The sequence below is a fragment of the Mus caroli genome, chromosome 1 (genome assembly GCF_900094665.2).
Source record: "Mus caroli chromosome 1, CAROLI_EIJ_v1.1, whole genome shotgun sequence".
Lineage (NCBI taxonomy): Eukaryota > Metazoa > Chordata > Mammalia > Rodentia > Muridae > Mus > Mus caroli.
The window spans coordinates 78,079,329-78,100,345 of record NC_034570.1 but is presented as its reverse complement, the minus strand read 5'-3'; the positions used below and the strand labels follow the sequence as shown (position 1 = coordinate 78,100,345).

Sequence of the window (21,017 nt, the reverse complement as noted above, 5' to 3'; positions counted from 1 at the left end):
CATCACCAGCATTAATCTTACTTCTGAGATATGTCTCAATTTAGCCCAGGCTAGCCTTGGACTCCCTATATAGCCAAGGCTAAACTTGAACTCCTGATCCTTCTGCTTCTGCATTCCATGTGCTGGGATTCCAGCCTTGCGTCATCTTGCCTATAAAATTTGCTTAATTATTTAGAGGCTCTTAGGTAGGAACAGCTCAAGTGTTGAGCTTGTTTATAGTTCCCATCTAAACAAATTAGAGGATAAAGCCAACAACAAGATCAAAGGAGACACTGTAGTCACATAAGGCCTCTCCCTAATCTCTCACTAGGGATTTTCCATCCTGACCAGTCACACGTGTTTCTCAATCTTACTTTGACCCAAGTCTGTAGAAGTTGTGGCCTCGTGCACCTTCAGGGGGTTCCCAGGAACTGTTAACAGAGTGTATTCACTCTTGAACTCATTGATTGAAAATACTGGTTCAATTCATTCTACCTAAAGTGTTTCTCTTAAAATAGCTACCCCCCCCATATCTATTTTTATGGACGTGTGCATCTACTAGGAGAAAAAGAGGATCATCAAACTATTGTTTGGATTAAAGCAAGGTCCCCTTGCTGGCTCTAGTCCCCAAGGAGCCTTTGTGAAGTCATGCAAGGAAGCAGGGTCTGGTTTCTAAATGAATAATTCTACTTAGCCTCAAACATTCAAGGCTCTAGGCTATTTTCTTTCTCTTTGCCAACCCAGGATATGTCCACCATGGCCAACAGCACCCCGCTGCAGAGTAGCTACCATGAGAATGAGGCTGAAGATGTTCCAATCATAGTCAAGGACCCATAAGGCTCAGAATCCTAGAGTCCAAGTAACCCCAGAGAGAAAAATCCATCACCTTCTATAGCTCCCCCTGAAAATCAAATAAAACCAAGGCTCCCAGGGCCACATCTCTTCCTCTTGCTGGCCTCCCTCCTCTGTATTCAAAACTCAAAGGGATGCCATGCTGGCTGCAATGTTAAGAGGCAACAGTAGAATTCACATTGCTTAGTACATCTGCTGTAGTGACTTTTCATCCTTCCCTTCTGTGATACAGGGAGTCACAGCTCTTAACTCCAGTCCTGGGCTGAGAGCTAGAGACAAGCATGATGTAAGATATACTCACCTGAGAGGTGGTCCTGCTACTGCCCACTGTGCTAGAATTCCCTACTTCACCCTATTGGTCATTGTTTAATGTAGATAGCAACTTTGACAAAATACTTGGGGTCAGTCAGGGCTACTGTTACAATCTTCTCTTCCAGTCCTTGGGCATTCTGTGTATACTTTGTAATTAAGCATCACACAGACGAGAAAATAAGGCTTCACTTGGGAAAAGAGACTCTGGGTATCTCAATGCAGATGTGATGGTTGTAATGAGAATCCAAGACTTTCTGACACAAACCAGTCATCACCAGCAAGTTTAAACAGCTCTATCATAAGTTGAGAAGCTGGCATGTGATGCTGACTGTGACATAGAAATTTCCAGAGTCCACACTTCTGAGCAGATGAAGCTGGGAGACTTATAAAAATGGAAATGGATCTTGGATTCTGTTTCTCTGGGAATTCTGTTCTTACAAACAGAGACACAAAATAAGAGGCAACTGCCTCTTGTTGCTATGAAATATTGCACCCAAGAATTAAGGATGGTTTTGTTGGCTGGACAGTTCTAGCTTGTTTGAGAGACCCAGACTGAGATGCTTTTAGCATGCCGGGGAAGGTAGAGGCACTGGCCTTTAAAGTAATTGTTGGACAAGTTATATCGTAGCTTCCTTCTAGAAAATGGAGTGGGCAAAACATCCTGGGGATTCAGAATTCAAGCAAGCTAGACACTAATGCCAAGGACAAATTATACGCTAGCCTGGAGTTCAGATTCTTAGTGAGCTTTGAAGCCAGAGTTCAGTGATATGTGGCCTGTTGAAGTCTGTGCTAATAACATACTAACTTCTCCAACTTAAAGCAGTCAACATTCAAGGAGGATGTAGCTCTACACACAATACAAGAGCATGGGGGAAGGAAGACACAGGCTGTAAACCAGAAAAGAAGGCAGTAGAGGAGGGAATGAGAGGTGACGTTAAGGATAACAGCCCAACTTAGGCACCATCAGTAAGATGCTGTGTGTAAAACTCACATGGTGAGCACTCACCTCTTTTCTTTTGCGATATATCCGTGGAGGATTGGGTAGAAAATTTCTCTGCAAGATAAAAGGACCTGAGTATGTAGGTATCCGTATTTCAGTGGTATGAGTCTTGCATTTCCAACCTCCTTCCAAAAGTTCTGCCTGGTTCAGACCCAGGTTGTCTGACTCCATTTCCCTCTTGTTACCTATGGACTCTAGCCTGTGACAGCTAGAAAGACCCACCTTACATCCATCTTTCTCTGCTGCATCTTCCTTAAGTCCTGAGAATGTTTTCCTACAATCACTGATTCAACCTTTAAATCTACCTGACCCACTTCAGCTTGACTTTCCACCAGGACCACCCAGTCAACAGCCAGTCGTTGCTTGCATATAGAGTGTCACAGACTCTGATGAATTTGGAGCACACAAAGACAAAAATCCTGATTTAGGAGGGGGGGATGAGGAAAAAGCTCGTGAAAGAAAAAGGATCTCTTTCCTTGTCTCCTCCTCCTCTTTCTTCTTCCTCCTTCTCTTCCTCCTCCTCCTTCTCCTCTCCTCTCCTTCTTCTTCCTCCTCCTCCTCCTCCTTCTCCTCTTCCTCCTTTTTTTCCTGCTCCTGTATCCTGGCCATTTTACTGTAGAGGTCTTGAACTCAGAGATGCACCTCCCTCTGCCTCAGAAATGTTTGGATTAAAGGCATGTGCTGTGGCTGCCAGCATACAGAACCAATCTCATACAGTTTAAGAAGGAGCTCTGGGAGCTGAAGGACTAGGACAGTCAGGAAGGGAAGAGATATTTAAGCTAAGAATTCTAGAATAAATACTCAGGCTTGCTAAATAGAGAGATGATGAAATCATGTCTGAGACCAGCTGTTTCTAATAACATTGAAGATGTGTCCTGGCTAGTTTGGCTGTCAATTTGACATGCCTAAGAAGAGCAAACATCAATTGAAGAATTGTGTATCTCAGATAAACTATAGGCAATTCTGTGGGAGCATTTTCTTGATAATGGATTCATATAGGAAATCGAAGTCCCCTGTGGGTGGTACCATCCCTAGAAATGGTATACCGAAGTTATATAATAATGGAAGTTGAATATGAGCCAAGGAGCAAGCCTTAAGCAATGGTTTCTGCTTCAGTTCATGCCTCCATATTTCTGTCTTGAGTACCTGCCTTGGCTTCCCACTGTAATGGATTGTACACTGCAAGCCAAATAATCCCTTTCCTTCAACAGGTTGATTTTGGTCATGGTGTTCATCATAGCAGCATAGGAACAAAGTAAAATAAGAAGGCTGGGCTTAGCTTAGAGCTGGTCTTCTTTAGTTCACTTGAAGCCCTGGGTTCAACTTTGTACACCAAATAATGATGGCAATGATGAGCATATATTTGAACTTCCATTTCTTTTTTTCTCTTTTTTCTTTTGAAACAGGATCTCTCTGCCTAGCCCTGGTTGTCTTGGAACTTGCTATTTAGATCAAGCTAGCCTTGAAAACACAGAAATCTTCCTATCTCTGAATCCGAAGTTCTGAGATTAAAGCTTTTGCCAAGATGTTTTGTCTTCAACTGCCATTTCTAACTTCAAGGATATAACTGATTTCTTGTCTGAGTTTTGGATTTGGGGTAATTACAGTGGCATTAAATCCTGCACCAACAACCTCTGTTGCAGGATATTTGTTAACACTGTGAACCTTGAGATTGTGTTATTTACTGAAAAAACTTTTTCTACTTATAGTGTGGCTCAGCTCTTAGGTCACACTTTAATCCCTCTGGCTAGAATACAGATATACCCTTAGTACACACCTTTAATCCCAAACAATGAAGGTGAAGTTAGATTGTAGAAGGAAGCACCAGTGTTTGGAAGTGATGTCTAATTGAGTGGCAGATAAAGTGACAAATCAGAAAAAGATGTGACAAAATAGGATCTGCCCAGCTCTCAGGAGAAGAGAGAGGAACGGGGAGCTACTTAAGGGGCAGTGCAGTGAGAGGAAAACAAAAGAGAAGGAGGCAGTTTTACCAGGAGAGCTTTTGAAGAGAGAGACCAGCTGAAGAGAGAACAAACTAGACACAGCTGAGGACAGAATGCGCCAGAGAATGAGAAGGAGCCAGAAGATTAGAACTTATTGCCAAAGTTAGTATAAGGCCAAGCAGAGCAATTCAGGAGAGGCTGAGAGAGAGAAGGCAGGTTGAACCAGTCAGCTTGGAGAGGCGTTTGAGCCAGAACAGCTGAGTTGAACCAGCCACAGTTCAGAAGGCAGTAGAAAGGGTGAGCTTAATCAGCAGTAAGTCTCAGAGGCTGAAAACATTCTAGGCCTAGATAAGATTGTACAGAGGCTAGAAGTTTCTAGGCCTAGGCTTAGGTTAGCATCAGAGGCAGTAAACCTCAGAGATGATAATTACTCCAAGCAAATAAAAGCTACATTTACAAACCTTAAAGGATGGGTTACGCCAAACACACAGCACACTCCCTATATCTACACAGGGGCCCTCATTGGAACTCTGTTTGAATGTCCTTATTCTTTTTTTTTTTTTTAAGATTTATTAACTATATTTATATGAGCACACTGTAGCTGTTTTCAGACACTCCAGAAGAGGGCATCAGATTCTATTACAGATGGTTGTGAGCCACCATGTGGTTGCTGGGAATTGAACTCATGACCTCTGGAAGAGCAGTCAGTGCTCTTAACCACTGAGCCATCTCTCCAGCCCTCGAATGTCCTCTTTGCCCTAGACTGTCTCCCACTTGTTTGACAGTCAACTCTTACTTGGGCTTCAGGCAGAAATTTCTCTCCAAAAACCCCTATTCAAAATGACCATTTCCACCTCAGAGGTTCTGTATCTCTCATTTGTCAATACCAACAAGGGTGTACCTTCCATGAGGCTGTGAATAAAGGGTGTCTCTCTCCTGAAGTATCAGGGCTTCCCCATAACTCAATAGTTATTTGATCTGAAGCACTGACCTCCCTCTCCTCATTTGCTATACCTGGATTAGGAATTTCAGGGGCCAATTATGGCAGCGCAGGCTCAGTTTCCAGTTCTTTGACTTTCCATAGCCTCCCATGGTTTCAAATTCCGAGGGTGTGAACCAGTTTCCATCCTGACACTGTATGGACATCACAGATATCCCTGTAAGACCACAATAGGTTAGTTCTGAGCCTGCTTTGTACCTAGGGCCCAGATTCGTGATCTCCCACCACACTGGATCTAGAGCTATCAAAGCTGTGCTGAAAGTCAATAGCCTCCTGCCTGCCTTCGGGAGTCCCAGCTCAACCCCGGGGTTCCCTTAAGAGCTTCATGAAACTTTACATATCTCTTTCATGTTCATGCGTGAAAAAAAAGATGATAATCACCACCTTTTAAAACTACTTCAGGGTCACCAAGAAACAGACAAGCCAGCAATCGACTCCACAGTGTGACTGGGGTCCACAGTGTGACTGGGGTCTAGACTGATGCTGAGGTCTCAAACTGGAGAACAACCAGAGTCTCAGGTGCCCCAGGCAAGGTGGAGGTAGAACCTGCAGCTATGACTAAGACTGCCACTGGTTTCTGCAACTCAGGATTAGGTGACATCATTTTCTATCCAATTTAAAGGGAATACTGAACAGGTGTTTGTCCATCCCTGCAGTCGTAGGTAGACAGCATCAAACATAAATCTTATCCCGTGGAAATAGAGATTATGATTTTTTAAAATGCTAATGATGTGTTTGGCATCTTCATTATTATGAAAATGCAAACAAAATTCCTACCACACCATTTTACACCCACCAGGATAACCATAAGAGAAGACGAAAGGAAACAGCAGCTTTTGACGTAGGGAAGTGGGAGGCCCCCTGCATTGCTGGTGGAAAAAAAGAACAGTGTAGCCACCACCAAAAACATTTGATTCCTTACTATGTTGTGAGTTCAACATATAATCTTTCACCACATGACCCAGCAACTTCCCTTCAGTGTGCCTCAAACCGAGTATGTATATTCCTGCACATGTTGTCCTTGAATTCTCCAAACATTATTTATTACATCCCAAAACAGAAATAATCAAAACTGATGAAGGAATGATGAAAATGTAATATGTGCATACAATGGAATATCATGTTATTCCGAAATGAAAACTATATCTTGCATAAACTACACAGGTGTGGTTTGAAATCATCATGGTAAATGAAAGCAGGCAGTCACAAGTGGTGTATATTATAGAATGTTGTTTGTATGAAATGGGTACAGTGGGCAGATTTATAGAACAGAATTAGGTGGGCGATTGATTAGTAGAGTGACAAAGGGAGGCAAATATATTCTCATGGTAATTGTTTCAGATGTTCCAAAAAAGAAAATCCCATTTATCTACAGACTCTAATTGCTGAATTATACAGTGTATGAATTATAACTCACTAAAACTCTTAAAAATAGAGTAAAAATGTAATCTTTTCTGTTAACTGTCATCCACAGGCTTCTATTAAGAGAGCTCTGAGATGAAGACCATCATACTGAGGCTTTATTTCTTGTACACCTTTATGGCATATTATTGAAGAATATGCTATATCAATGATATACATTAATCCCCATGGATGAGGCTTTAAATTATTGTCCTCTATTTCAAAATGAAAAATTTCAGGCTCAGAAAGCCCCTCCCTCCCTCTATAGAATGAGAACATCTTGTTTGGCCAATCTGAGGCTGGAAATTGGGTTCTCTGATTCTCAGTCCTGTGATGGTCTTCCCGTGACTGTCATACCCTGGTGCTAATGACGCAGGGATGTGAAGACAGATGTTTATAGCCTCTTCCCATTTGTGTCTGACCAGAATGAAACTACACAGTAGTTTCCATCTATGGACGGAAGTTCATGGGCTTCTTTCTGGTCTCTGGGCATCTCGTGGCTATATTCACATTGTTGTGAGCATCTATTATGTATTGTTTCTTCAAGTGTGAAAATAGCACGTCAGGATCCCTTCCTGATGTCAAGCCATGCTTACCCCACAGTTCCTTAAGTAATAGTTGCACTATTGCATGTGATTTTAAAATTTAGCATTTGCAAAATAAAAACCATGAAACCCACCTTGTTTGAATTTATCCTTGTGTAACACTCCCTTCAAGTTACCACACGTCACAGGAAGCAACTCAGCACTAAAATTGGCATTTTCTTTTCTGCGTCTTCTTAGACCTGAAAAGAGGATTTCTTCTTGTGTCTCACTTTTCAGTTGCTCAATTCCTCCTTCTCCCTCTTGGGGCCATTCCTTTAACACTTGGGACATTTTGACCCTTACATCTCTAGCTTCTAAATCTTTCTTGCAAGTGGCATATTAGATACATAGTGACAAAATACTTTACCCCTAATTTATTAAAAAAAAAAAAACATAAGACATTAGCAGAGAAATCTGGATTCAATAAAACTGTCCTGACTCCCACTCACTCTGGTTAGCCCCACTGATTGCTTCATGAAACATACAGCTGTTGCTGGGTTATGGCAGGAGCTGTCCAGATGTGCTATTTACTAAAGATGGTAGCCAGATATGGTCCTCTTATCTCCCCATTTTAGTACTAACTTGGTGAGCAGGGAGAGGAGATGATAGGCAGAGCTGGGTGGATCAATTCGAATTTATCTGTATGTCTGCCCTGCTTCATTTCTCCCTGACAAGAGTGTTTTGTGTCTGTAGCTGATAGAGAAGCCCAGATAGCTCTAGAACAATCTGAAAACAATACAGGAGGTGGAGAGATGCAACTCCACAGAAGTAGAGATGAAAATACCTCAAGGAAGAGAAGAGAAGTTTGCTCTCCCTGCCATCAGTGCAGAGACTTTGATGGAGTGGGAGGGAGCCTGCAGTGAACTGTCCATGGTACTGAGACTAAGTTTGCGATCAAGCCTGCAATGGACTGAAGGGGTTGACGTAGATGACCCTCTTAATGTTAGAAATGAGTCTGAGGTGAGAGACAAAGGACTTGTCCAAGTCCATTTTGGTCAAAAGAAGAGAAAACTTGGACTCAGGTCTTTGCCCAACACTCTGGTCACCTTCTTGTACAATCACTGCTGGGTGGCACCCTGTGTGTGGCAGAGATTGTATACACTCTTGAGAGTCTGCAGGTCAAGGCAGGCAGTCTTGTAGTGGCCCAGGGCTCTGGACCTTGTTTCAGCTGCAGCATCAAAATTCTTGTTACTCTCTCAGACACAGTGAGTAAATAGGAGGCATCTTGGTAGGTAATTCAGCTGCATACGCTGTCATAGAAATTAAAACTCTTGCTTCCTCTCTGTGGATGGTGGGACCACCAGGCAACATAAGGTCGTCCACTCAAAGTGGCTTTCAAAGGAACTCTCCTCCTCCTGGTTCAAGATGCCACTGAGACTCTAGAAGGCTAAGTCATGCTTGGGACTAGCCCATTCCTCCTCCTTCTTAAGTCCCATGTTCATAGCCTACTGGGGAGATTTCCACCTGGTTCATCCCGGCAACTATCCCTCCTCTACTCCAGCCTGGCTTGGTGTCAAAGTTTTGGCAGCAGCATCAGCCAGCACAGCAAATTGAGATATCTTTTCTCCCTATTGCCGTGTGGTGATTTTCATTGTGGGACTATAAGGTCTGCTGCGTTACCTTTTATTGAGCATGCTTAAGGCTTGTATTTTGAAGAGATAGAGAAAACACTGATGTCTATTTTAGCCAACAGAGAAGTTGGTATAGGGAGATTGGGATTTAGATCTAGATACATGTTAGGTCCTACAACATTTTATTTCCAAGCAGAATAACTGAGCAAGGCAAGACTGGGTTCCTGTTGCATCCGGAGTCATTTTTGCCCATGTACTAAATTGAAATCCATCACTAACCCCATAAATGCAATTGTGGTCGGAACACGGTTTAAAGTTATTTAAAAACAGTTGTTATGGTCAGTCTTAAACTTTAGAATGAAAGATTTGTCAATTCTCTGCTGTTTATTCAAAAACTTTATAGAAGGCTCAATAGTTGGGACCAATTTAGTAAATGGCAAATAAAGTGACCTGTTAGTCTGCTCATGTCACTAATGACATAGGAGTTTCTGAAGAGGGAAAAATGAAAAGTCGTTTTTTCTAGTTGAGTTGGTTGAGGTGGTCCCCTGGGATACTAAACATCCTAAGGCAAAGGGCCAAACCACAGTGCGACCACAGAACACATCAGTGGGATCATATCATGCCAGCGGGGCTAACACCAGACCCCCAAAGGAAAGCAAATTTTCTTTAATGAAGTGAACCTGATGTCTGGCCCCTCATCTTTCCCTACTGTGGAAGTGATGGCAGCATATCATGGGAGAGAGAGCATCCTATACTTCCAACATCTTCCACCAGACAAGACACCTGGTCAAGCACCCAGTCATCTCTGTTCTCTTCAATCTCCCCAACCCAATGGCTGTACAGCAGCTGCTAGGGAATAGAGGCAGAGCTCCAAGAGAACACTAAAAGCGGGGTGGTGCCAGCCCTACTTGCATGTTCTAGTCTGGGGTTTGCCCAGGCTAACAGAGAGAAAGTGCTTTAAATTGGAGAAAGCATGAAGGTTCATTCCTTTGCTCTTTGTTCTCTCAGACATGGTCTGCCTGTCTCAAAAATTGGGTACCAGGTCAGAAAGGGCTCTCAGCTTCTCCTGTGGAAAATTGCTGCTGCAGAAATGGACCTGGAAAGCTACAGGGCCTATCCAAGATGAGAAAGAACTCACCAAAAGAGGGAAAGGAAAGGACTGAGAGTAAATCTGCTTTCCTCTTCCAAATCTGGCCATTTTAATAACCGATATATAAGAGAAAAGTATTTCCATAAAAATACGGTTCAACTAAGAAGAAAAGAAGATATTAGGAGAGACACATTGGTGGTATAAATACAATATATGCTCTTGCTCCTAACAGCTTTACTCTCAAATTGTTATCAATGTAAGCTTGAGTAGTGTTTTTGGTTTTGCTTTCTTTTGTGTTTAATCTTCAGATACCCCCAACCTTACCAGACAAGGGTGAAGGGAAAGACCCACAGAAGCTGTCTTACCCCTGATCTTAGCAGTGCGTCCTGGGTTCTTTTTCATTTTCTTTCTCTTGAAATCTGCCTGGACAACAGCTATTCTGCCACCTAGGAGGGACACAGGCAAACTCGGAGTTGAGCCAAACCACAGGGGAAATGGAAGGAGCAAGGGGGGCATCCTGCTACCTCAGGGTGCTTTCTCCGCACACCGTGGATAAGAGCTCACAACAAGGAGCTGTGGTCTTCCAGACAGAAGTCAGGGTTAAAGCACATGCAGGATTCAGTTGTATTAATATGTTGGAAAGAAATCTATTTGCCTACACATGAAGATAATTAATGGAAGAGTTTTCAAAAACCTGAGCCCAAATAGTGTGGTTTTCATAATACGCATTCAAAAAAATGGATGCAGCCCCCTTTTCTCCTTTTCAAACAACAATGTACACATTTGTCAACAGCACAGCCAGGACACTGTCAAGAGCATAAGACTCTTAGTTGGTGAAATTAATATCAAGTTGGATTACAATGCCAACTTCATAGACCTGATACAAAATTGATAATCATTTGGAAAACAGCATTTAGCTTTTGTTTAGGAGAAAGGAATCTTTTAGACCATCACTAAAATCAGACAGCAGGGATGTTTGTAAATATATACACAATATAGGTATAAGATTATAGGAAACACCACCATGTAGATATATTTGTGATTAAATTGTTCAAAACATTCTAAGGTCAATTGTGCTCTCTCTCTCTCTCTCTCTCTCTCTCTCTCTCTCTCTGTGTGTGTGTGTGTGTGTGTGTGTGTGTGTTTGTAAGTGTATGTATTCCTAAAGAATACCTTTCATGACAAAGGCTGATCATATTCAATATTTTAAAAAACAAATAAAAATATAGACATCACATCTATTCCAATAACCAATGTATGTATCTTTGCATATGTGTGCATGTGTGTGTGCCTGTGGAGGCCAGAGATCAAAGTTTGGTGTCTTCCTCAATAGCTCTCCACCTTGCTGTTGCCACAGGTCTGACAGTCAATTTGGGACTCACTGATCTGACTAGACTTACTAATCAAGCACCGTGAGGGATCTACCTGGATGTGCCTCCCCAGTGAGGGGTTACAGATATGTACATTATGCCCACACTCTAATGTGGGTATTAGGGATCCAAACTCAGGGCCTCTTGCTTACACCCACAGAGCCATCCCATCAGTCCTTCAATGAGCACATTTACAATCATGGACTGTCAGTTATTTTTCTGTCAAGTATATCTGTCTCTCTCTAGACAGATAAATAATTAAGAGACCTGAATTTAGGCAAAAATTAATGCTTTGGCAGGTTTATCTCTGTGTGTCTCTCTGTCTGTCTCTGTCTCTGTCTCTCTCTCTCTCTCACACACACACATACACACACACACACATACACACACACACACACATACATTTTAACATATGAACATGCAGCCTGGTTGCTTCATTCATCCTTCTTCTAGACATTTTTCTAAATCAATAAAAAATTTTATTCTGAGGATGACAGCACTTCCCTTTCAACTTTGGACCGCCACATGTACCAGAAACAAACTGTTTGTAAAAGACACTTTGTTACAGCATCTTAACCCATATCTTAATGTAGCTATAAAATGTTTGTGGGAGGGTGGAGATTGTACAGGGCAATAAATAGATAAGCATAAGGCTATGAGTTCAGATACCAGCTTCTACGTAAAAAGTACATAGGTATGTACCTATAGAACTAGTGTTAAGGGACTGGAGACAAGAGGCTCATGGGGGCTTGCTGACTGACAATTATCAAGGGAATATGGTAGAGAGTGAGAGAGTGACATCCTCCTCAGGCCCACACATGTGGGGGCAAGTATGTGCACCCATATGTACCTGTGTGAATACCACACACACACACACACACACACATACACACATACACATACACACACACACAATCATGACTCAGAAACTCACGAGCCCCCAAGTGTGCAATGGGCAACACCTTAATAAACACAAGAGCTGTACCAGTCCCTCAGTTTGCTTACGTTTTCTCTGTACACTCATTGGATTTCTCCATTTTGGTTTTGACCAGTTGTGACCTTTCTTTTTTCCTTCAAAACAAAACAAAAGAACAGAATCGATATTCAGAGATATAATGTAATTCTCTGGGCCTTAAATAAAAGCAGCATTCAGATACTGTTTTCAAACTTCAGATCTTAGAAATGGGCACAATTCTTAACAGTTTAGTCATATGCAATTTGATGCCAGAGTTACATTTCAGTTCTTCATGTGTCTTGGGCTGTGGCCATGGAGAGCACCTCCCTTTGAACACCTGTGAAGGCTAATTCCTGCTAATGGAATGATAAATGTTGGGGCATGTATCTACCGTGCAAATCCAACCCAGAGAATGCTACACTGGAAGTCAAGGAACGCTCTCAACTTCCATGTGGAGAGTTTTCTTAGTCTCTATTCTCTTCAAGTTGTAGCATGAACCCTCTCACATGTTTCATATAACACCAGAAGGGCCAGGGTTGGGGTGGAGGGACGTTAAGGAAGCCTAGTAGAATCTTTTGTTGGGTTTTCTCTTTAATTATCCAAACTCATGGGCCTCCAGCTCTGGAGATGTAGAAGGTCTGTCTAGTGGTGCAGTGATGGATTGATATTATTTGTTTATCTGTGTGTGCTGAAATATAGGATGTATGTATGTCCATGTTCATGTGTTCCATGTTCATGTGTGTGTATGAGGGCAGGCATGTCCGTTCCAGTGCACACGTGCAAAGGTCAGAAGACAATGGCACATGTCTATCCTTGCCTAGCACTTTGTTTGGGATAGGGTCCCTCTGGATGTTCACTGATTGTTATTGGCTGGGAACAATAGCTTTATTGGTGGAAGTGAAGGCCTGTTGCACAGAGGGAAGCTTTGTGAATTTTCCCAAATAAGACATCCATCTTGAGTAGAGTCAACAACAGACCCAAAAATGACAACAGAAGAAGCACCAAGACTGATGTGGTCTTCCAAAGAGAATGGCATACTAAAGGACATTCCAACCCCACGATACTCCTGGGGTCCAGGGTACTTCAAGCTAGAACCAGTTTCTGAAAAATTCCATCAAGACTCACCTGGGCATGGCTCATGAGCTCAGTTAAGCTGGTGCCCACTGCTCAAGCCAGTTACATGAAACTGAAAGCAGATATGGCCATTGCTCAAGCTGGCAACTCAACCAACTGGGTTGAATACTTGCTCAGTCCTGTGAGAAGTCAAGACTAGCATGTTATGCTACCCTTCCCAGGGGCTATGGAAATATGCTGTGACTGAGTAGTGCCTGTCTCTACTAATGGTTGCTGGCACTGGGTATCTCCTACAGAGGCTACTGTGCATGATAGCCTGATACCTCCTGCTGGGAAATGACCTAGCTTCTCTCAGGGACTGAGACCTACTACAAAGCAGTTTTCCCTGGCATCTGGCTTAGAACTTTGAAACCCTCTTGAGGGTTTAGTTGGTGCCTTAAGTCTGCTGAGCCACATTTGGGTTACAGATCAGCTAAGAGTGGCAGCACCATTGTAATGCTAGGAACATCACTGTCACACACTTGGCTGTTGGGACCATTTGCAGTATGATAATAACACCCCTATTTTTTTTAAATGGAAAGCACATACCAGTGCTAATTCTTTGACCTTCACGTCCTGCGCACACACACACCTGGATAGGGAAGTTTGCTCACTGCAGAGAACAGTCCCCAGAAAGGAACTCTAGACCTTCCTGGATAATGGTCAGGATTGAAGTAGGGAGGGAGCTACAGGTGACACATGGACCTACTCTGAAACTCAGGCTTCTATTCTGGTACCCAGGGCTTCCAGTCTAATTCTGGTTCCTTCTATGGAAATTCTTTGCCTTACTTTCAGGCCCTGATGGCCTGGGACTGGGTGAGAAAAGGAAATGGTCTGAATGAAAGATGAGTGAAGTGGAAATTTGTGATTTCGTTGGAGACTCCGTTGTGTGATGTCATGTTTTTCTGGAAGCTCTCGTATGAGAGGATGTTTTGTTGAAGCAGACATGTGAAATGAAATCCTCGCTTTGCGGAGAACAGACATATGGTGTTTTTCTGGAAGCTGTCTTGTGAAGAAGGGGCATGTGATGTTTTGCTGGAGCAGATCCTTGAGAGGTCATGTGAAATTTGGAAAGAGTATAAGTATAACCCAACAGACAGTGGATAATGCTCTTGCATTGGTTAGCCTTGCTTTCTTTGTCGATCTTCACTTGTCACAAAGTGATTTCATAGAGAAAAAATGCACCAAAGAACTTCTCATGATATTCTAGTGGCTTCTGAGCCCTTCTGCAGCCTCCTGCAGATTGATCTGCAGAGAGTCGTGGTTTCTTCTGGATCGAGCCTCTGCTGCCGATCCATGTTTGGTGTTCTGCTAGTGGACTGGACTGCTGACAACAAAGACTGGAGTCTCCCCAAAGAACTACTTCTAAACAAGTCCAGGTCCCCCTCCTCCTATTAACTTCTCTTCCTCCCCTACCTTTGTTCAGTGGGCTGTAAGAGATGTTGGAGTGTTTAAGAACCCCTATGTACGTAGGTTTTGAAAAATATAAGCCCACAGGTGAGGGTGCAGCCTCTGGAATGACATGGCAGGATATCAGAGCAGAACCTCAGGCACCTGAGGGTATACCTCTCACTTAGGAGGTCTGGGTTGCCCCAGAGAAGCTTTGATGACACCCACCTTTATTGCCAGACCCTCACTCTGGTGGGCTCTGCCCCACGGAGAGGGCTAAGCTGATGCCACTCTGTTAAAACCATGGTCAGAGAATGGATAGAATGCAGGACCCACAGCTAGCAAACGGAGCAGGAAAAGGTCCATTTGCCAGCATTGCCTTGTAAAACAGGGACATTCCTGTTTACTCCTCATTAGTCCCCACATAGGCCTGTGCGTGCAGCATCTTCCTGGCTTGCTCCTCATCACAGTCTTTGTGGATCTTGGCAGAGGGACAAGAAAAAATGTGCCCTATGTACCAGCATGTCACCCCTAGATGTTTCTGTAAGAATTTGAAAGCACAGAGCCACAGAGAGATGTCTCCATGGGCACTCCTAACACCGTTGTCACGTCCCAAAGTGGGAATGTTGAGGATCTAACATTTGGAGAACATACAAAAAAATTGGGGTACTCAGACAAAGTAGACTCCATAGCAATAAAAAGGAGCCAACTGCCACTGCATTCTTCAACAAAAGTTCACAGCAGAATCATCCTGTGGAGAAAGCAACCTTTACACTAAAGAACACGCTGGGAAAACTTACTCATAAAGCACTTAAAAACAACCTAAACTACGTATCCTTGGACAATAAGTGTCTGCCTTGATGAATGAGGGGCAACGAAAGGCACAGAAAACCTTGTCAGCTTCAAGGTCATGTTCTGTGTCTCCACAAGATTTTATTGTTAAAACATACAATTAGCAGGATCCTTCAAAGGGTGTGCTTAGGATTTGTGCTTTCCACTATACATTCAATGTAAAATAAGAATTGCAAAGACACTGAACCCTCCTTTATGGTCATATGTTCAAATAGAAGGGTGTAGACTGAGGAAATGTAGGTTTTCTCCAGAACGCTCCTCACTTCCTGCTGAGTCCTCACTGCGTTTTTCAAATCCCCTGTCACAGCACACCATGCCTTTTCCACACTAGTATTTGAAATTCCTCCTCAAAGGTCCCAAAGGCTGGATGAAACATGCCTCTAATCCCAATATTCAGGAAACAAGAGGCAAGCAGATCTCTGTGGGTTCCAGGCCACCATGGTCTACAAAGCAGACTCCAGACCTGCCAGGACTACACAGTGAGAGCTAGTCTCAGAAATAAAATGAAATTTAATATAATAAAATACAGCAAATGACAAACAAATCTTCAGTCTCTCCTCATTGGGTAATTTCAAAGCTACTTCTGAATGTTTAAGAACATGCTGGAACTGCATGCTACTTTCAGCAAGCTCATCCATTGCTTACCAGTGGGGTATGTTCTGAGAAATGTGTCAGTAGGTGATTTTGAAACCCTATAGAGAAATATCATCTTATGAGGACACACTCAGATATGTGGGATGTCATTGTCATGGCCAAGGTTATGCAGTTCCTGATTATTCCAAAATATGCACCAGTCTTTCAGTAGCTTAAAACAGCACAAGTTTATGTAAGCGTTATGTCAGTTAAAAGTCTGATGTGGCTGAAGTCCAGCTGTCCACCACCCTTCACCTGTTTCTGGAGTCTCTAGGAGACAACCTATTTCCTTGCCTGACCCATAAAATCAGATTAGTCACCCCTACACCAATGGTCAAAACAATCATACTTCCCGCCAAGGTTTCTAGCTTAATCACACATGTAGAGAGTGTCCTTGTCATTAAAATAACAGGTTCAAGGTCACCAAAGTCTACTCTATGACTCTGGGATTAGTTATCAGTAATATCAAAAGCATGTAAACAGCCACTGTTTCCTTACTTCTCTGCTTCCTGGGTTTTCTTGCAGGAATGTTCCTCCTGGTGCCCACAACTTCTAGAAGATGGAAAGTGGCGATGGGGAAAGAAATAACAAACAGAAGTTACAACCCTTAGGACCATTCACACTGCAGAGACCTTGCCTACAGCAAAGCTTGAATCGCCATTTCTTTCCTCCCTCTTAGTAGAATCTAAGCACAGGGAACTGACAACTGGGAATCCAGGGAGAACCTTAGACATTTTTGGCCCTCCCCCACCACCACCTCCCTATGAGACATTTTATATGTTAACACATTTTTTTGTACAAATAAAATGAGAATTTGGTAGGAAGTGTTGTAGGCAAGCCCTAAATGGTTCTTTGACACACTTGAGGGCTTTGGTTGGGAATGCACACCAGATTGACCTGACCTCTTTCCTTCTCCAAAGCAGAGGTTCACACAGTAGGGGTGGCCTTATCATAGCATAGCAGCTAAAAAATATCTAGCTACAAAAGGTGACTCAGCAGTCCTGGGTGGCAGCGAAGAATGGGTGTGACTCAGTACCTCAGAGCAGCAGACAAGATAAGTGATGGCTTGAAGAGTTTAATTTTTCAGGTGACCTTATCCAAGACACTTAACACTGGAGATATGGAACCAGAAGATGCTACCTCCTGTAGCCAGGTAGGAACCCCACTGGGAGGATAAGGACACCAACTCACCTACAAAACTTTCTACCCCAAATATGTTCTGGCTAAAAGAAATGTAGGGATAAAGATGGGACAGAAACTGCAGGAATGGCCAACCTATAACTGGCCCAACTTGAGATTCATCCCATGAGCAAGAACCAATCCCTGATACTATTAATGATACTCTGTTATGCTCACACACAGGACCCTAGTATAACTGTCCTCTGAGCTCTACTCAGCAGCTGACTGAAACAGATGCAGATATCTACAGCTAAACATTGGACATAGCTCAGGGACCCTTATGGAAGAGTTTGGGGAAGGATTGAAGGCCCTGAAGGGGATAGAAACTCCACAGGAAGACCAACAGTAAACCAGAGCCCTGGGAGCTCTCAGAGACTGAGCCACCAACCAAAGAGCCTATAGGAGCTGGACCAGGGCTCCCAGGACAAATGTACCAGAGGACTGCCCTGTCTGGCCTCAGGGGGAGAAGATGTACCTAATCCTGTAGAGACTTGATACACTACAGTGGGAGGGATACTCATAAGGGGGAGATCTTCAGTCTCTCAGAGGCGAAGGAGAGGGGGATGAAGGAAAGACTCAGGGGGGGAGGGGAGACTGGGACTGGGAGTGCAGTATTTGGGGTGTGAATGAATGCATTAATGAATTAAAAAAGAGTACATTTCTTCTACTTCATCTACCTGTGACCAACTGACTCTATCTCCTCCCACATGGCTCTGTAAAAGTTTCTTGCTTCTCTTCAGCTCCCAACAAGAAAATGCAGAGGACTGAATTCTTGGATGGACTGGACTAGACTGGACTAGAAGCTATGGGTTCTCACTGAGCCATCCCTAACCCAGGACCGCTGGGCAGACTTATCTACTCCTTACCTCCTTGGCTGCTCCCCATCCTTGTTTCCAGGTCTTCTGGCACACATGTTGGGGAACACATGACACAGGAACACTTCTTTTCACGTGTGGTTTGCTGTGTTCCTGGGCCAAAATTGTGGGTGTACATAGGTTTGTCACCTAATTTTCCAGGTTGACCTTGAATTTACTCAAACCCAAGGTAGCCTTGAACGTTGATCTTCTATTGCCCCTCCCCCCAGGGGTGACACATGACCTTCCTGTAAATGTATTGATCCCACCCCTTCTCTTGTTCCTCCAAAATATTTTTACATTTCCCTTCTTTCAGTTCCTGTTTTTAATTTTTCCTCTCCTGTCTTGCCCCCTTTGTCAAAACTATATCTGTTTGATTATTTTAGGGCACAGTCACCTTGTCTCTCATAGAACAGCAGGTCAGAAGCAAGCATTTCCAACCCCTCTCTTGGTTCCATCGTAATCTAGCACCCTGTATCTAGCACCCTAATTAAGAAAATGGCTGTGCATGGATCCTGAGATAGAGACAGAGGAGAGCCCCCACTGCTGACTGCACAAATAGTCTGAACTAAAGAGGAGCTGCTTTCTGGAAAAATAAAAACAACAACAATAAAGATTAAGAAGTGGACAGAATGCCTGCTCCAGCAATCACACCCGAGATCAAATGGAGTCATTCTCTTTCCACATCTACATTACTTCTCATTTCCCACCTTTAATTTACTACATGTAGTCATAAAGAAAGATTTAACGTTCTTATCTTCCACGAGGAAGAATAAAACTGTGCTTTGAAAACAGTCAAAGGTAACCTTTGCTGATGTTACCAATTCCCAACCCTTCCCATTTAGCCATTGACTACCTGCTTGCTAACCATGCATCTGAAATCTACCCAATCAGAAGCGGTGGTACAAATTTTAAATCCAGCCAATCAGCAGTAGTCACCTGCCAACTGCTTGGATGATTGTTTCAGGGTAGCCTGTGCATAACCACTTCTGCTTTGCAAAGTCTACAGACCCTGAACTACCTGCTTCTCGAAGCTCTAGGCACAACCAGCTGTGGCCTTTTCCGCAGAAGCCATATGCTTTGAGTGCAGTGTCTCCTCCCACCCCTACCAGGACCTTTACTCAACAAGCTTTCGGCTTCAGGTATGGGAGCGGTGGTCTCCAGCTTCCACATACGGTGTTCCCCACAAGATCATCTGAAGGCTTGCTGGGAGTGTCCTACAGATGCAAATGCTGGACTGCTTGTGCACCATTCAGATAGTGTCCCTGAACCACCACACCAAGCGACTCAGTCTCAACCGGAACTTGTTTCATGGTGCTTTTATTTCTGAGTCAGGTTAGTTAACGATGCGTGTAGAAATCAACATAGAGAAATTTCTATCTTAATGTGTAGGTACAGCATGTAGCAAATATTCTGTCTCTATGTTTATTCTTGCTACATTCAGTCTCGGGAACTTTTAAAAAGTGTTTTTCCTGTGTCTGCCCCTGATTCGCCCATCTCTCTGAATAGCAGAAAATAACGGAGCAAAACAGACGGATGGACAGATGGACGTGAAGGTCTGACAAGTTCTCAAGCCAAGCCAGCCTCACAAACTAATGAATGTGGACCCACCCACCAGACAGAAGCCAAAGTACAAAGAAGCTTGGTCCTACTCTACCATGGAACGTTCACAAAGGCACATGGCGCCTTGCCAGTCTGTGAGAGTAAGTCATTTTTCTCACTGTGGATGTAATCTTGAGTCAACTTCTGTCAAGTCATTGATGTCCCCCTTTTAGCCCCTGCTTCTCTTGAGAACCTGGTAGTCCACCCATGGCAACACACTGTTCACACTGAGAACCACACATCCTTCCATTTGTCATGGGGTTGCTGTCTCAAAGCCAGTCTCTCACAGCAGAACCCGGGCTCCTCCTTGTGCTCTCACAACCACTCTGAGTTTTGCACTTAATAATCAGCAGGACTTAACTAATGGTTCCACTTCACAGTGGAATGGTGGGGGGGGGGCGGGGGCTTTACATATTTGTCAAGTAGCTCTATATAACAAGAGAGGAGGTTCACTAGTGGCTCCACGTCCCCACCAGTACTTGTCATTCTAGACTATTCTCTGGGGAATGTTGCTTTCTTTGACAAAGCCCCTCAACTGTGAAGTTGAGATCTTTTTGAAAATGGAACTTCCAGATTATGTGAACACAGACGTGTTTCAGAGGTTCTGAAAGGTTCATCTGTGCTTGTCTCTATAATCAGTTGTTCTAAGCCACCAGGACCTGACTAGATGTGATAAAAGCCCTTGTCCCTTCCCTGGAATGCCTCGCCTAATCACAGTAGCTTCTCCCGTCTCTCCTAAACTCGTTATCTTAGTACTTTCATGTTCTGCTTTTGCTTGATGAGCAATGTAATGTTATTCGCTTGAGAAGATCAGTGGCTCATCTAGACGTTTATTTTCTATGGGGTGTCAAGCTCTACAGCACCACTGGGTATGCCAACCCCATCCAGGGTGGGCTCCACACTCAGGAGTAGTTGACCACACAAACCTTGTGGTTTTGGGGGGTGGAGGCTTCTCTTGTTTGAGTATTTTTGTTTGTTTGTTTTTCGGTTTGTTTTGATTTTTTAAGAGAGAGCAAGAGACACACAAATACAGGCAAGAGACAGAATTTGGAGAGGATCTGGGATGAGTTGGTGATGGGAAAAGAATACTATCAAAACCCATTGTATAGCATTATATTAAGCCAATAATTTATTTTTCTAGGTTCTGCCAGTCTTTTATTACATCATAAAAGCAACACTAGGCACTAGATCTTGCAAAATATGCTCTGACCAACTTTCTGAAATTAAAAATGCATAACCACATCTGTAAGATTTTTAATGAACAAAAAAGTTAAATACAAACTTTCATATGCAAAATAGATGACTGTAAACCTGGCAACTTCAGAGCCAAGTACTAAA

General features: G+C 43.2%; 1 protein-coding gene and 1 long non-coding RNA gene across 3 annotated transcripts in view; one reads left to right on the top strand and one right to left on the bottom strand.

Annotated features, from left to right (window-relative positions):
* The window catches only part of LOC110292152 (nuclear body protein SP140-like protein), a 44,689-nt gene that overhangs the window by 7,279 nt on the left and 16,393 nt on the right, over positions 1 to 21,017 (bottom strand). For both annotated transcript variants that reach the window (XM_021159313.2, XM_029474843.1), the window contains 7 exons: positions 18,090 to 18,191; positions 16,543 to 16,596; positions 12,108 to 12,173; positions 10,098 to 10,178; positions 7,167 to 7,271; positions 5,101 to 5,243; positions 2,150 to 2,197 (listed from right to left, as the gene is read on the bottom strand). In XM_021159313.2, the coding sequence (XP_021014972.1) occupies positions 2,150 to 2,197; positions 5,101 to 5,243; positions 7,167 to 7,271; positions 10,098 to 10,178; positions 12,108 to 12,173; positions 16,543 to 16,596; positions 18,090 to 18,191 (599 nt within the window). The remainder of the gene's footprint in view (positions 1 to 2,149; positions 2,198 to 5,100; positions 5,244 to 7,166; positions 7,272 to 10,097; positions 10,179 to 12,107; positions 12,174 to 16,542; positions 16,597 to 18,089; positions 18,192 to 21,017) is intronic.
* LOC110292532 overlaps positions 1 to 21,017 on the top strand; it is a 44,893-nt gene that overhangs the window by 13,222 nt on the left and 10,654 nt on the right. The gene's annotated exons all lie outside the window — the stretch shown is intronic.